The sequence below is a fragment of the Oncorhynchus kisutch genome, linkage group LG8, assembly GCF_002021735.2.
Source record: "Oncorhynchus kisutch isolate 150728-3 linkage group LG8, Okis_V2, whole genome shotgun sequence".
Taxonomy (NCBI): Eukaryota; Metazoa; Chordata; class Actinopteri; order Salmoniformes; family Salmonidae; genus Oncorhynchus; species Oncorhynchus kisutch.
The window spans coordinates 14159071-14174986 of NC_034181.2; the positions used below are offsets into that span (position 1 = coordinate 14159071).

Genomic DNA, 15916 nt, shown 5'->3' on the forward strand with positions numbered 1-15916 from the left:
TGGGTGGTTCCTCCTTCAGGTTGCTCCTGAGTTAGTGTCCTTATGATTGTTGCTCTTCTCTGTTGACACCTTGCTTGAGTTGCAGAGGCTGTCCTCTAAATGTTTACTCTTTCTTTCCTTGTAGAAGGTTATTTTAAGTCTTCTGTTTTCTTCTGAGACTGTTTAGTACCAATTTCTGTACTGGATTACACGTTCTATTCCCTAAAAGGTACTTTTCCCCAAACGTATCAGTTACCAGTTCTGGCCATTAAAGGCAAAGGCCCAGGGCCTGTGGTCGGGCTGCTGGAGATGGATTTTTTTTCCCCTCCTTCTGGTCCAGAGTTGAGTGAGGGGAGCAGTACTTTTCTATTCCTGCTAGGTCACATGGTTACACCCCTAGGTGTCGAGAGCCATTTTTACCACCCATTGTCTTGGAGGTACAGAAGACATTTTGGGGGGAGAACCTATTTGGTTAAGGTCAGTTCAATCGTATTGTTCAACATATGACATTCAAACAACACATCGCTACAAATGCTGACCAGTCTTTCCAGGATTCTACGATCTCATTTTTGTTGTTGCGAAATCCCAAATTCCCCACATATATTACTGGAAAGAAAACACATAAAACTGCCTCATTACCACAGTACAAAAAGAGGGGTCGCAATTTCAACCAATCACCGCACATTTACTGCATAATATGGTTCAATCAAGCCACACGTCAACAAACGGTTTCCCTCGGCAGTGCATTTTCAAGACAAAATTGGACAAACGTCTCATATTGACATGCAAAATGGAATAATTGCCGTGGGAAAAACAAGCATTTTTGCCCTCAAATATCACAGAAAATCCCTGTGAAATCCTGGAGGGACTGGTTTACAGACCATTGGGAAATCCTGGAGGGACTGGTTTACAGACCATTGGGAAATCCTGGAGGGACTGGTTTACAGACCATTGGGAAATCCTGGAGGGACTGGTTTACAGACCATTGGGAAATCCTGGAGGGACTGGTTTACAGACCATTGGGAAATCCTGGAGGGACTGGTTTACAGACCATTGGCGGGCGGAGACAGAAAGGGCAGTGGCTGGTTGTAAGCATTTCTCTAACATCCCATTTAAGTTTAGCCCAGGTGACGCCTGTCACACACACAAAGACTAGGTCTGTGTCCCAAATAGCACACTATTCCCTATATAAAAAGTAGGGCGACCCCCATATAGGGATTAGGGTGCCATTCGGCACACAGCTTAACAGTCTGGGGAAAGCGTTATTCGAGTTGGTGAAGGGTTTGGCCAGGCGTTTACTCTGTTAAGCAGGCTTACTCGGCATGATAACAGACACACAACGCAGCAGGAGCCTTGGGCAGACTGACTCACTCACTATTTTGGTCTGTCATTTAAGGGGTATTATTCCATGTGAAAGTGACCTAGCTGACAGCTCTCTCCCTTAACGCATCCCACCTTCACCCCACTGCACACAGCCATATATCAGACAGCTGTTCACAACCTTGGCCCAACTCCGGCTCCAAAACATTATCAACCGGCAGCGTAAGAGTAGGTTCCGGGCTTCATCTTTTCATGTCAGAATGAAGGATTTCCACCTGGAACAGCCTGCTCATCCATGGGAGCCTAAACCTGCAGTATTATTTCAAACTTCAGATAACAATCTAAAGACTTTGAAGTCAGAGGAGGTTGGTTTCTATGACAACCATAGACTTGGTACGGTGAGGAATTAAAGGGACTGAGATCCCTGATTTTCAGTTAGAGGCAGTGAAGTAGATATTGTCTTCTGAAACTAGGGCTCTTAAATGACACCCCTATTCCTTATTTAGTCCACCGTTTTTGACCAAGGGAAAGGGGATACCTAGTCAGTTGTACAACTGAATGCCTTCAACTGAAATGTGTCTTCCGTATGTAACCCAACCCCTCTGAATCAGAGGTGCGGGGGGCTGCCTTAATCCACATCCACTTCTTCGGCACCTGGGGAACAGTCGGTTAACTGCTTTGTCTCAGGGGCATAACGACATATTTTTACCTTGTCAACTCGGGGATTTGATCTAGCAACCTTACGGTTACTAGCCCAACCACTGAGCTACCTGCCGCCCTAGGGCCCATATCTAGTCTGATTAGCTGTAGCTTGGTGTGTGGTAGAGCTGGTGACTATATTAGCTGTACATTCAGGTGACTATGATGATTTATTATGATATTTCCTCCCTTTTCTCTTTCTCACTCGCTCTTCCGTTGTCACCTCAGGCTCCCTGATAATAGCTAGGCTGTAAGACTTAATGCCTGCATAATGAGATGAGTTCTCTGGTGTCGCGTCCAATTTGTGTGGAAGCCTCAATGATTATTATTATCTTAGAGACCAGTGCTTTGTTTTTACATTTACATTTGATTTTAATTTTTACATTTAAAATTATATCACGATGAAGTAATGTGTCTGCTGATGTTGATATTAACACTGACGGTCAGGAAGAGAGAGGCTTGCCTTTTTTCACTTTTGGTGGAGGGGTACTGGAGTTCAAATCCAAACTGTGTGAGATCCAGTAATGGATGTGAAAACTAATGTTAGTCTGTGTCTGTCTGTTTTAACAGGGTCTTCTTCCGTATGCCCACGTAGCCTGGACTGTGCCCGAGCAAGGAGGCATTTCTGCCAGCCGGGCAGCTCACACTGTGGCCCCTGCCTCACCCCGCTGGTAGAGAACTCACATGGCAGATGCATAGTGAAGAGGAGGCCCAGTCACGCCCCTCATTTTGGTAAGTTTACTTACCCTTGCTAATGTATTGCTGTTGGTTTTCTACTGCAAGTGTAGGAACATTAAAGCCATACATCTTCAATGTAATCTCCACAACCCAGAACCAAATGTTGTGTGAGCTACTCAATTAGGTTCTGCGTGGAGGATGGGGAGGAGTTGTACTAGTGCAGAACCAGGGTGCATCCTCTTCGGCAGCCCCAGTGACACAAAACCAGCGCACAGAAAGAATTGTTCCATTTCAGTTGTCATATCCCACCATCTCCCAACAGATGTAACATTTGAATGTTCTCGTTGTCACAGGAGACTAGTTTAATGTGAAAAGGAGTTTACGGTGCTCCATTTTAATGGCAAGATGCTATTAGGTTTAGTCTCTCCCTTCCAGGCCCCCACAGCCTCTGACTTTAACGAGTGTTAATTATGCTGCTAGGTGATGCGCCATCAGGGGAATGAGAGATGATCGCTCAGGAAAAAGGTCAGTTTCGAGAGAGTTAGAGCAATGGAATAGATTCATATGGTTTTGGCCAAAATGAAAGTGGTAACGATAGAAAATAATTGTCACTAAAACCCTCAAGAGATATCTTAGATTTAGTCTTAGTTCTACCACTGGAGGGGACAAAACATCAAGACCATACATAAAGAAAGAAAGATTAGTGTTGGAAAGAAATCCAGTACACCATTGACGAAAGACTGAAACGGAAATAGATTTAGATTAGGGATCATTTCACCTGATTCACCATCTGTGTGAGATGCATGGCTGTCTGGCCTGAACCCGGTATCTTAAGGCTACGTTCATCGTTAGAATCTTCAGAATGAATGTGACACTGCCTACAAATACTAAATTACCCATTTCTTTGCATAACTATCCAAGGATATAAAACCACAGGATTCAAATGAAAACCGAGATGACTGTATACAAATGTATAAATACAGACTTCATAGACTTATATATTTGAATGATATTGAAATCAATTTCATGTTAATTCAATTGAGTTTTATTTCACTATTTGTATGCTACTGTTTCAATATATTTCATAATGTGTAGCCTAACTTGCAATGATAAGCCACCTCAATATTTGTAGCCTTTAGGTGATAAGCTAAAATCTCTCTATGAGCTGATCTGTCATCATTGTAATAATGATAATGTTAAGGTAAGATTGGAAAGGTAGAACACTGATCCGAGAGCAGTGCTTCCTTTCTTTTGATACTATCTGTATTGTAACATGCCTCAATGACTCACTTAGCAAACATTCTCTCTGCGTGGTGTTTTGGTAAACTCATGTTACAACTTCGGTCAATGTAGGAAAGATGCACCGTTAAAACATTCTTAAGCCAAAGTTCCATTGCTGTTGGGAAACTGGTCTGTAGTAAGAGATGTAATAGAGAGAGATTCCGGCTCCCAGTGTTCAGTGCTGAGCAGCCCACTGGCCTGTATTAGATCCCACTCAGCTCTGAAGTCAGCTCTGACGCACTCACCGCCTACCCACTGGGTACAAACTGATCAATTCAACGTTGTTTCAAAGTCATTTGTCAACGTATTGTGATGTGGAAAAAGTCATCAACATCAACTGTTTTGAGGGTGAAATTTCAACCACAAGATTATATCATCATGGTAACCAAATTTCAACAGACAAACCTTCACTAAAATATGTTGAATTTGTACATTTAAAAAGTCTGATTTCAACATATCCACTATCAGAAGAAATAAACAATGGGCTGAGCAGCACCTCCTACTGAAAATTGATGTATCTACAGCTAAAGTGTCATTTCGGTCTCCCATCCAGGGTTTAAACCAAGCCCAGTTTAGCTATGATATTTGTCAGTGACTACTACCAGGGTGCTATCGTGAGAATGATTACTGAGTGATCTCCACTTAAAGACAAAATACATCCACGGTTGCTATCAAAGTCATTCCAAAGGTTTAACAGAGAAAATGAAATGGAATCATACTTTATCACTCACCAATGGTGCTATTTAGGCCTATTTTTATTTATTTAACTAGGCAAGTCAGTTAAGAACAAATTCTTATTTTCAATGACGGCCTAGGAACAGTGGGTTAACTGCCTTGTTCAGGGGCAGAACAACATATTTTTACCTTGTCAGCGTGGGGATTCGATCTACTAGTCCAATGCTCTAACCACTAGGCTACCTATAGCATTTGATATGTCATCAACAGCAGTTGTTTGAATTCAAGCCAGAATTCAACTAAAATAAACAATACAAGAGGGTTCAAGCTCTGGTTGATTTCAAATGTAATGATATTTAGTGATATTAAATTTGATTGTCAACGCAACCAAATATCAACATTTGAATGAGATTCATCTGCTTGGATAGTTATAAATGTGCCACTGACTTAGTCTCACTTTAATTCCAGTTTGTCTACAAATGAATAATTGATATGTTGGATTCATATCTCCATCTCAACCAGAAATCAAAGTTAAAGAAAATAACTCAATCAAATCAAACTGTATTTAAAGTTTATACTATAACTTGGATTTTTGGTTGAGATGGACACATGAATCCAACATATAGGTTGGAATCTCATTGATCAACGTCTCATACAAATATTATCCACATGGAAATGACGTAGTGTTCCAAGTTGTTAGTCTCAACAGCTCTGACTGCCTCATGAAGCTGGTGGAGAAAAGGCCAAGAGTGTGAAAAGCTGTCATCAAGGCAAAGGGTGGCTGCTATGAAGAATCTAAAACATTACATATATTTTGATTTAACACTTTTTCTTGGTTCCTATATGACTCCATATGTGTTATTTCATAGTTTTGATGTCTGCACTATTATTCTACTATGTGTGTGTGTGTGTGTGTGTACTACCGTTCAAAAGTTTGGGGTCACTTTTGAAAGAAAAGCTCTTTTTTTTGTCCATTTAAAATAAAATCGAATTGATCAGAAATACAGTGTAGACATTGTCAAAGTTGTAAATTACTACTGTAGCTGGAAACATCTGACTTAAAAAAAAATGAATATCTACATAGGCATACAGAGGCCCATTATCAGCAACCATCACTCCTGTGTTCCAATGGCACATTGTAAACATACAATCCAACCTTATCATTTTAAAAGGCTAATTGATCATTCGAAAACCCTTTTGCAATCATGTTAGCACAGCTGAAAACTGTTGTGCTGATTTAAAGAAGCAATAAAACGGGCCTTCTTTAGACTAGTTGAGTATCTGGAGCATCAGCATTTGTGGGTTCGATTACAGGCTCAAAATGGCCAGAAACAAAGAACTTCCTTCTGAAACTCGTCATTCTATTCTTGTTCTGAGAAATGTAGGCTATTCCATGCGAGAAATTGCCAAGAAACTGAAGATCTCGTACAACACTGTGTACTATTCCCTTCACAGAACCACGCAAACTGGCCCTAACCAGAATAGAAAGAGTGAGAGGCCCCGGTGCACAACTGAGCAAGATGACAGATACATTGGAGTGTCTAGTTTGAGAAAGACACCTCACAAGTCCTCAACTGGCAGCTTCAGTAAATAGTACCAGCAAAGTCTCAACGTCAACGGTGACGAGGCAACAGCGGGATGCTGGCCTTCTAGGCAGAGTTGCAAAGAAAAAGCCATATCTCAGACTGGCCAATAAAAATAAAAGATTAAGATGGGCAAAAGAACACAGACACTGGACAGAGGAACTCTGCCTAGAAGGCCAGCATCCCGGGGTTGCCTCGTCTCACTCACTCACTCACACACACACACACACACACACACACACACAAAGGATGTCCACTGTTTTTCACAGAAAATACAGGTTTTTGCTAAGCTTCTAGATGATATACGTTTATGATTTTCTTTATCCAAGGAACACAAGATAATTTGAGTCATCTGTGGTCTGCTGAATACAATAGTTGAATTGGACTGAATAGGGAGGATTGATTACAGGGTTCCCAGCAGATGGATCTATACTAATGTATTATTCAGATCTTAGAAGCCACAGGTGAACCCATCTGTATTGTATAACCTTAGATGACTGGGCACTTTGCTTCTCTGACCTGTGTGCAGAGCTGTTCATTTTGTTTTTTTCTCTCACAATTTTGTCTTTTCTCACTATTGTTTATTTATTTTACTTGCTTTGGCAATGTAAACATACAGTATGTTTACCATGCCAATAAAGGAAAGCACCTTTTTGAATTGAATTGACATTTTGTGACAGATATCTCTCTGTATCTCTCTCTCTCTGTATCTCTCTCTCTCTGTATCTCTCTCTCTCTGTATCTCTCTCTCTCTGTATCTCTCTCTCTCTGTATCTCTCTCTCTCTCTGTTCCCTCCTCTCTTTATCTCTGTACTTCTCTCTGCTCTCTCTTTCTCAATTACTCTCTTTCTACAGTATTTCTTTCTCCCTCTCTCATTATCTCTGTATCTCCCTCCCGCCCTCTGTACCCTTCACCCACACGCTCAGAGCAGCACTGCGTGACAGAGAGGCTGACCCATCCACCCACGTACTGCACCACACTTATTCACCTACTCTCACCAATACCCACACACTTTCTCACATACACACTGCACCCCTCACTCTCACTCACTCTCTGATTCAGCCAGCATTACAGTATCACTGGTTTACTCAGTCTAAAATACGCCGGCACACACAGTACAGAACCACACGCTGCACCATGCATCAGTCAGTCTGTCTCCCTGGCACACAGAGCCTCGTCATAAGTGTATGATGGATCACACACCAATCCAATGTAAACATGCAGTGTGTTCTCTCCGCCAACACAAAGCTCTTTGATGCTTGTAATAGGCTACAGTTTGTTTGCGCAAGGCTTTTGTACTTGATGAGCGATTTGTAAATTCACTTGTTGTTTGTAGGTGTTTTTTCACACTTGCCACATGGGGACAGCATGGAGCAGTTCCTTCTGTCTGGCATTCCTCCCAGTCCTGAGTACAAGTATGTGGTATATGGATGGAGTCACGGAGAAACATACATTACATTTATATACATTATGAAATATTATAAACTGCATTGTTTGAGCCCTTATTGCTGATTTGACTGACAGCTGACTGACAGCTGTGGTATATTCTCCTTCTCCCAAATCCATTCAGCTGATGTTCTGAAAGAGCTGCAAAATCTGGACCCCTACAAATCAGCCGGGCTAGACAATCTGGACCCTTTCTTTCTAAAATTATCTGCCGAAATTGTTGCCACCCCTATTACTAGCCTGTTCAACCTCTCTTTCGTGTCGTCTGAGATTCCCAAAGATTGGAAAGCAGCTGCGGTCATCCCCCTCTTCAAAGGGGGGGACACTCTTGACCCAAACTGCTACAGACCTATATCTATCCTACCGTGCCTTTCTAAGGTCTTCGAAAGCCAAGTCAACAAACAGATTACCGACCATTTCGAATCTCACCACACCTTCTCTGCTATGCAATCTGGTTTCAGAGCTGGTCATGGGTGCACCTCAGCCACGCTCAAGGTCCTAAACGATATCTTAACCGCCATCGATAAGAAACATTACTGTGCAGCCGTATTCATTGATCTGGCCAAGGCTTTCGACTCTGTCAATCACCATATCCTCATCGGCAGACTCGACAGCCTTGGTTTCTCAAATGATTGCCTCGCCTGGTTCACCAACTACTTCTCTGATAGAGTTCAGTGTGTCAAATCGGAGGGTCTGCTGTCCGGACCTCTGGCAGTCTCTATGGGGGTGCCACAGGGTTCAATTCTTGGACCGACTCTCTTCTCTGTATACATCAATGAGGTCGCTCTTGCTGCTGGTGAGTCCCTGATCCACCTCTACGCAGACGACACCATTCTGTATACTTCCGGCCCTTCTTTGGACACTGTGTTAACAACCCTCCAGGCAAGCTTCAATGCCATACAACTCTCCTTCCGTGGCCTCCAATTGCTCTTAAATACAAGTAAAACTAAATGTATGCTCTTCAACCGATCGCTACCTGCACCTACCCGCCTGTCCAACATCACTACTCTGGACGGCTCTGACTTAGAATACGTGGACAACTACAAATACTTAGGTGTCTGGTTAGATTGTAAACTCTCCTTCCAGACCCATATCAAACATCTCAAATCCAAAGTTAAATCTAGAATTGGCTTCCTATTTCGCAACAAAGCATCCTTCACTCATGCTGCCAAACATACCCTTGTAAAACTGACCATCCTACCAATCCTCGACTTTGGCGATGTCATTTACAAAATAGCCTCCAATACCCTACTCAACAAATTGGATGCAGTCTATCACAGTGCAATCCGTTTTATCACCAAAGCCCCATATACTACCCACCATTGCGACCTGTACGCTCTCGTTGGCTGGCCCTCGCTTCATACTCGTCGCCAAACCCACTGGCTCCATGTCATCTACAAGACCCTGCTAGGTAAAGTCCCCCCTTATCTCAGCTCGCTGGTCACCATAGCATCTCCCACCTGTAGCACACGCTCCAGCAGGTATATCTCTCTAGTCACCCCCAAAACCAATTCTTTCTTTGGCCGCCTCTCCTTCCAGTTCTCTGCTGCCAATGACTGGAACGAACTACAAAAATCTCTGAAACTGGAAACACTTATCTCCCTCACTAGCTTTAAGCACCAACTGTCAGAGCAGCTCACAGATTACTGCACCTGTACATAGCCCACCTATAATTTAGCCCAAACAACTACCTCTTTCCCAACTGTATTTAATTTTAATTTATTTATTTATTTTGCTCCTTTGCACCCCATTATTTTTTATTTCTACTTTGCACATTCTTCCATTGCAAAACTACCATTCCAGTATTTTACTTGCTATATTGTATTTACTTTGCCATCATGGCCTTTTTTGCCTTTACCTCCTCACCTCATTTGCTCACATTGTATATAGACTTGTTTATACTGCATTATTGACTGTATGTTTGTTTTTACTCCATGTGTAACTCTGTGTCGTTTTATCTGTCGAACTGCTTTGCTTTATCTTGGCCAGGTCGCAATTGTAAATGAGAACTTGTTCTCAACTTGCCTACCTGGTTAAATAAAGGTAAAATAAAATAAATAAATAAATATATCAGACCGTATACCACAGGTATGACAACATTTATTTTTATTGCTCTAATTACGTTGGTAACAAGTTTATAATAGCAATAAGGCACCTCTGGGGGGGTTGGTGGTATATGGTCAATATACCATGGCTAAGGGCTGTGTCCAGGCACTCAGTGTAGCATCGTGGATAAGCACATCCCTTAAGGATGGTATATTTGCCATATACCACACCCCATCGGGCCTTATTGCTTCATTATAAAACAGGTTGTTTGGATCCTGAATGCAGAATGGTTGTTATTCACCACGATCCCTGTGTAATGCATGTTATTAGTTCCATTTGAATTATCAATATGTATCCACTGTCCCACAGTCCAGCCAGACAATTGATCAACTTCATCTCCCCTGGCATCTAGCCCATGCTCATAGCCTAGCATTTGGTTTGCAACAGTTTGGGTTGGTTCGATCCCGGGCTGTATCACAACCGGCCGTGATCGGGAGTCTCATAGGACGGCGCAATTTGGCCCAGCGTTGTCCGCGTTAGGGGAGGGTTTGGCCCAGCGTTGTCCGCGTTAGAGGGAGGGTTTGGCCCAGCGTTGTCCTCGTTAGAGGGAGGGTTTGGCCCAGCGTTGTCCGCGTTAGAGGGAGGGTTTGGCCCAGCGTTGTCCGCGTTAGGGGGAGGGTTTGGCCCAGCGTTGTCCGCGTTAGGGGGAGGGTTTGGCCCAGTGTTATCCGCGTTAGGGGAGGGTTTGGCCCAGCGCTGCCCGGGTTAGGGGAGTGTTTGGCCCAGCGTTGCCCGGGTTAGGGGAGGGTTTGGCCCAGCGTTGCCCGGGTTAGGGGAGGGTTTGGCCCAGCGTTGCCCGGGTTAGGGGAGGGTTTGGCCCAGCGTTGCCCGGGTTAGGGGAGGGTTTGGCCCAGCGTTGCCCGGGTTAGGGGAGGGTTTGGCCCAGCGTTGCCCGCGTTAGGGGAGGGTTTGGCCCAGCGTTGCCCGGGTTAGGGGAGGGTTTGGCCCAGCGTTGTCCGGGTTAGGGGAGGGTTTGGCCCAGCGCTGTCTGGGTTAGGGGAGGGTTTGGCCCAGCGCTGTCTGGGTTAGGGGAGGGTTTGGCCCAGCGTTGTCTGGGTTAGGGGAGGGTTTGGCCGGGGTAGGCTGACACTCATACCTGTGCAGCATTGTTGCAGCTTTTTTCTTGGCTTGGCTTCGGTCTTAAGAAAAGCCCTTAGTCGGGTGTTATTCTCACGATAATCCCCGGATTCTCCTGCCTTAATGCTTAATGGTGCATTTACATGACATTATGTAATTCCGTATGGCAGCCATGTTGGGTCCCTATTAAAATGTGTTTCTCTGGAGTCAAGTAGCAGAGACTCTGCATTTCCTTTAGTCAGCTGTGGTTTCCCTGTTGATCTCCTGACCCACAGCATTTCTATTAATAAGATCATACCGTGCATTCAGTAAAGTATTCAGACCCCTTCACTTTTTTCACATTTTGTTACGCTACAGCCTTTTTATCAAATTGATTAAATTGTTTCTTTCACCCTCATCAATCTACACACAATACCCCATAACAACAAGACAAAGCAAAAACATGTTAGACATTTTTGCTAATTTATAAAAAAATTGAAAACAAAAATATTGAAAACATAAACATACTTATTTACCTAAGTATTCAGACCCTTTGCTATGAGAATCTAAATTGTGCTCGGGTGCATCCTGTTTCCATTGGTCATCCTTGAGATGTTTCTCCAACTTGGAGTCCACCTGTGGTAAATTCAATTGATTGGACATGATTTGGAAAGGCACACATCTGTCTATATAAGTTCTCACAGTTGACACTGCATGTCAGAGCAAAAACCAAGCCATGAGGTCGAAGGAATTATCTGTAGAGCTCCGAGACAGGATTGTGTCGAGGCACAGATCTGGGGAAGGGTACCAAAGCATTTCTGCATCATTGATGGTCGCCAACAACACAGTGGCCTCATTCTTAAATGGAAGAAGTTTGGAACCACCAGGACTCTTCCTAGAGATGGATGCCTGGGGGGGGGGCTGTTTAATCCATTTTAGAATAATAAATACTTTCCAAATCCAATGTATAGTATGAATAGACGCTGGATCTATTCAGTACAGTGGCTATGACTGTATTTCATAGTGTTTCATTCTGTATGGATATAAGTAGTTGATTAGGTGTAGCCTATGTTGTCAGCATCTGATGACTGATTTGTTGTAGACAATCAGTCTCCATAGGCACTCTGTATGGTGTAGTATGAGGTCATCATTGGTAATTGTAGATCTGAGTCAAACCTGGAATCATTGGGATGGTTGAGGACGATTCATTATCTCTCTCCTTTCCTCCTCTCTTCTCCCATCCTCTCCTCTCCTTCTCTCGCATGGAAAATGTGAAATTCCATTAGAAATGCTGCCTCATCATTGTGTAATCATTGAAACCCAGTGACCCACATCTTCTGTCTCCTTTTTGGTGCAGGCAAAGTGACCACTTTCCCTGAAGTGGACGAGGAGATAGACTTCCTGTCCACCATCATCAGCCAACAGGAGACTGAATCAGGTTTCAGGCATCCAGGTGAGAGGACAACCCTTTGGCCCGTCCCAAAGGGTGCTATTTCAGAAGGTTTGATTGACAAGATTTTACTAATTGCATATAGTATTAACATAATGTGACCAGTAATACCATACCATTTGCTAAGTTAGTAGTAGATGTCATTTTGCCTTGCTATCAACCATTTAATTATATTTTATTTTTCTATCTGCTCCTAGCTTCTTCCTTTCAGGATGTTCCTAAAGTCAAGGAGGAGGAGGATGACAGATCAATGATCCTCACCCAACGGCCTACCACAGAGCAGCCTACTACACACGGCGCCACTACAGCCCCTCCACCCACCTCTATCACTACAGCCAACACCACCACTACCAGCCACTCCACAGCAGTACGCAGCGGTCCCCTGATCATCCCTTACGCCTCCAACAGCCGAGTGTTTATCAGTATGTAACCTTAATCCTTGTTAATGATTTTCAGTCCCAGTTGACCCATTTTTTGAATGACAACCATGATTCCCTGATCTGTGTTGAGAATTAATTTCTCCGCATCCTGCTGCTCTTGTGAATGCTGCTCTGACTGACACTGCTCTTGTGAATGCTGCTCTGACTGACACTGCTCTTGTGAATGCTGCTCTGACTGACACTGCTCTTGTGAATGCTGCTCTGACTGACACTGCTCTTGTGAATGCTGCTCTGACTGACACTGCTCTTGTGAACGCTGCTCTGACTGACACTGCTCTTGCGAATGCTGCTCTGACTGTCACTGCTCTTGTGAATGCTGCTCTGACTGACACTGCTCTTGCCTATTAATATTGACAATTTGCGGATGGACTCTTTCCTGTCTTCCTTTCTCGTACATGGGTGAATCTTAATTGTATTTCCTTGTTTCCTCACATCGTCCCTCCTCGTCTCCCTCTCTAAGCACATTCAAGTAGAAGATCGGAGGTTCCAAGGAGAAAGGATGCGAGGAATCAAGGAAATAAACTCAGCAAAAAAAGAAATGTCCTCTCACTGTCAACTACGTTTATTTTCAGCAAACTTTAATATGTGTAAATATTTGTATGAACATAACAAGATTCAACAACTGAGACATAAACTGAACAAGTTCCACAGACATGTGACTAACAGAAATGGAATAATGTGTCCCTGAACAAAGGGGGGGGTCAAAATCAAAAGTGTCAGTCAGTATCTGGTGTGACCACCAGCTGCATTAGGTACTGCAGTGCATCTCCTCCTCATGGACTGCACCATATTTGCCAGTTCTTGCTGTGAGATGTTACCCCACTATTCCGTCAAGGCACCTGCAAGTTCCCGGACATTTCTGGGGGGAATGGTCCTAGCCCTCACCCTCTGATCCAACAGGTCCCAGATGTGCTTAATGGGATTGAGATCCTGGCTCTTCACTGGCCATGGCAGAACACTGACATTCCTGTCTTACAGGAAATCACGCACAGAACGAGCAGTATGGCTGGTGGCATTGTCATGCTGGAGGTTCATGTCAGGATGAGCCTGCTGGAAGGTTACCACATGAGGGAGGAGGATGTCTTCCCTGTAATGCACAGCGTTGAGATTGCCTGCAATGACAACAAGCTGAGTCCGATGATGCTGTGACACACTGCCCCAGACCATGACGGATCCTCCACTTTCTAATCGTTCCCGCTCCAGAGTACAGGCCTCGGTGTAACAAACATTCCTTCGACGATAAACGCAAATCCGCCCATCACCCCATGTGAGACAAAACCGCGACTCGTCAGTGAAGAGTACTTTTTGCCAGTCCTGGACCCTGGGCCTCTTTCTTTTTGTGTTTTTCAGAGTTAGTAGAAAGGCCTCTTTAGTGTCCTAAGTTGTAATAACTGTGACCTTAATTGCCTACCGTCTGTAAGCTGTTAGTGTCTTAATGACCGTTACACAGGTGCATGTTCATTTAAATGTTTATGGTTCATTGAACAAGCATGGGAATCAGTGTTTAAACCCTTTACAATGAAGATCTGTGAAGTTATTTTGATTTTTTACGAAGTATCTTTGAAAGACAGGATCCTGAACAAGGAAGGTTTCTTTATTTTTTGTTGCTGAGTTTACAATTGAGATGCACCCCACAAACACCAACTTCCTTACTGTCTCCCCAACTGATCTGTTCCTGGTATTCTGGGTAATATGTCTTCCTCTGCCCGATGTTTCTTCCTCTTCTCCTGACAGCCTTTCTCTATCTCTTCACAGTCATGACCAGTGTGTTTTTGGTTGTGGGGTCTGTTGCCTTGCTCTTGGCTGCTGTCTGTTGGATCAGGTAAAACTCTACATCTGTTTTGCACTGACACCAGCTATGTGGAAGAATGGTCTGCGATAACTGTGATACGTGGTTGTTGTTCCCTACTTCACTTAGTTAAATGTACGGACTCATTTTAAAAATTGTCATGTAGTTTAATGATGTGGTTATGGGAAACTGACCATGATGTCCCCCATCTTATCCCAGGTTGCAGAGAGGTGTGCGGCTGGCTCAGAAGATCGACTACCCAGCGTATGGGGGGATGGGGCCCCATTCCTATGACAATGATGTGGTATGTACAGCAGAACACACAATCACACAAAGTCATGGTTACAACAGATTATATTCATGTCAGTGAAAGTTTTTTGGTTTCATGTTATTTTATACATTTCATTAATTGCCATCTGTTTATTTTATCTCCTTTAATTGTATTGTTTTACTGTAAAACACATTTTTATTTTCAATAAATGATTTGATAACATACTAATCACATGGGAACAAACACATCTTCTGTACAATAAATGTTATACTGAAACGGCTTCTGGTTGAGAGCCATGTCATCTCGGGCCCTCCTTCTGTGTCCTGCCAGCAGCTTGGGGATAGGAGGCTGGCTCAGAGTGCCCAGATGTACCACTACCAACACCAGAAACAGCAGATGCTCTGCCTGGAGAAGTGAGTCATACCCCCCATGGCCTTCTGTCTGTCTTTTAACCAGACATATCTGTCTGCCAGTTTAGTCTGCTCTCTGACCCTGGCTATCTAAAAATGTTACTAGCTGTCCATTTCTTGCTTCCTGATTCTCCTTCAACTCCTTTCAAAGCAAATTGGTGGAGGTCCAAGGTCCCATTTTTTTAAAGAGGATTTGAGGGGGTATGGAGGAAGTAAGCTGTAAATGTTTCCAGACACTGCCTTTGTCTCCCTCCTCTTCCCTCCCTTCTCCTTCCCTGTCCTCCTGTCAGTCTGTATCTGTGTTCTCCTCTGTGAATGGTGGGTTGGGATGTTATGTGATGTGGTTGGATACCTCCATGACTCAGTGTTTTTCCTTTGTCTCCAGACACAGGGATGAACCCAAGGTGCCTGACTCCGGGGCCACGTCAGATGAGGAGAATGAGGATGGGGATTTCACGGTATACGAGTGCCCTGGACTGGCCCCGGTAAGAGACGGACATACCTGATACACATACAGTGTACTGCACAGCCATGCAGTACAATAGCAGACATGGAGAGGCAGCGATGGCTGATATCCAATATATATTTACCTTTAGTTAAATACTGTACATTTAGTTTACATACATTTGTACTTACAATAGGCTACATATACACATTTTATTGTTTTAGCTGTGTAATAACTTACTCTTCTCTGCTTTCTTTCGCTCTCTCTTTTTCTCTTTCTTTCTCGTT

At 43.6% G+C, this 15916-nt stretch overlaps 1 protein-coding gene across 4 annotated transcripts in view; it reads left to right on the forward strand.

Moving 5' to 3' along the window:
* Positions 1-15916, forward strand: part of LOC109896168 (neural proliferation differentiation and control protein 1-like) — a 41053-nt gene that overhangs the window by 22050 nt on the left and 3087 nt on the right. The window contains exons 2-8 of one of the 4 annotated variants that reach the window (XM_031829708.1): positions 2569-2730; positions 12182-12277; positions 12472-12696; positions 14470-14536; positions 14723-14807; positions 15105-15187; positions 15570-15669. In XM_031829708.1, coding sequence (XP_031685568.1) covers positions 2569-2730; positions 12182-12277; positions 12472-12696; positions 14470-14536; positions 14723-14807; positions 15105-15187; positions 15570-15669 — 818 coding nt within the window. The remainder of the gene's footprint in view (positions 1-2568; positions 2731-12181; positions 12278-12471; positions 12697-14469; positions 14537-14722; positions 14808-15104; positions 15188-15569; positions 15670-15916) is intronic. The other 3 variants (XM_020490446.2, XM_031829709.1, XM_020490448.2) reach the window with 3 other exon arrangements.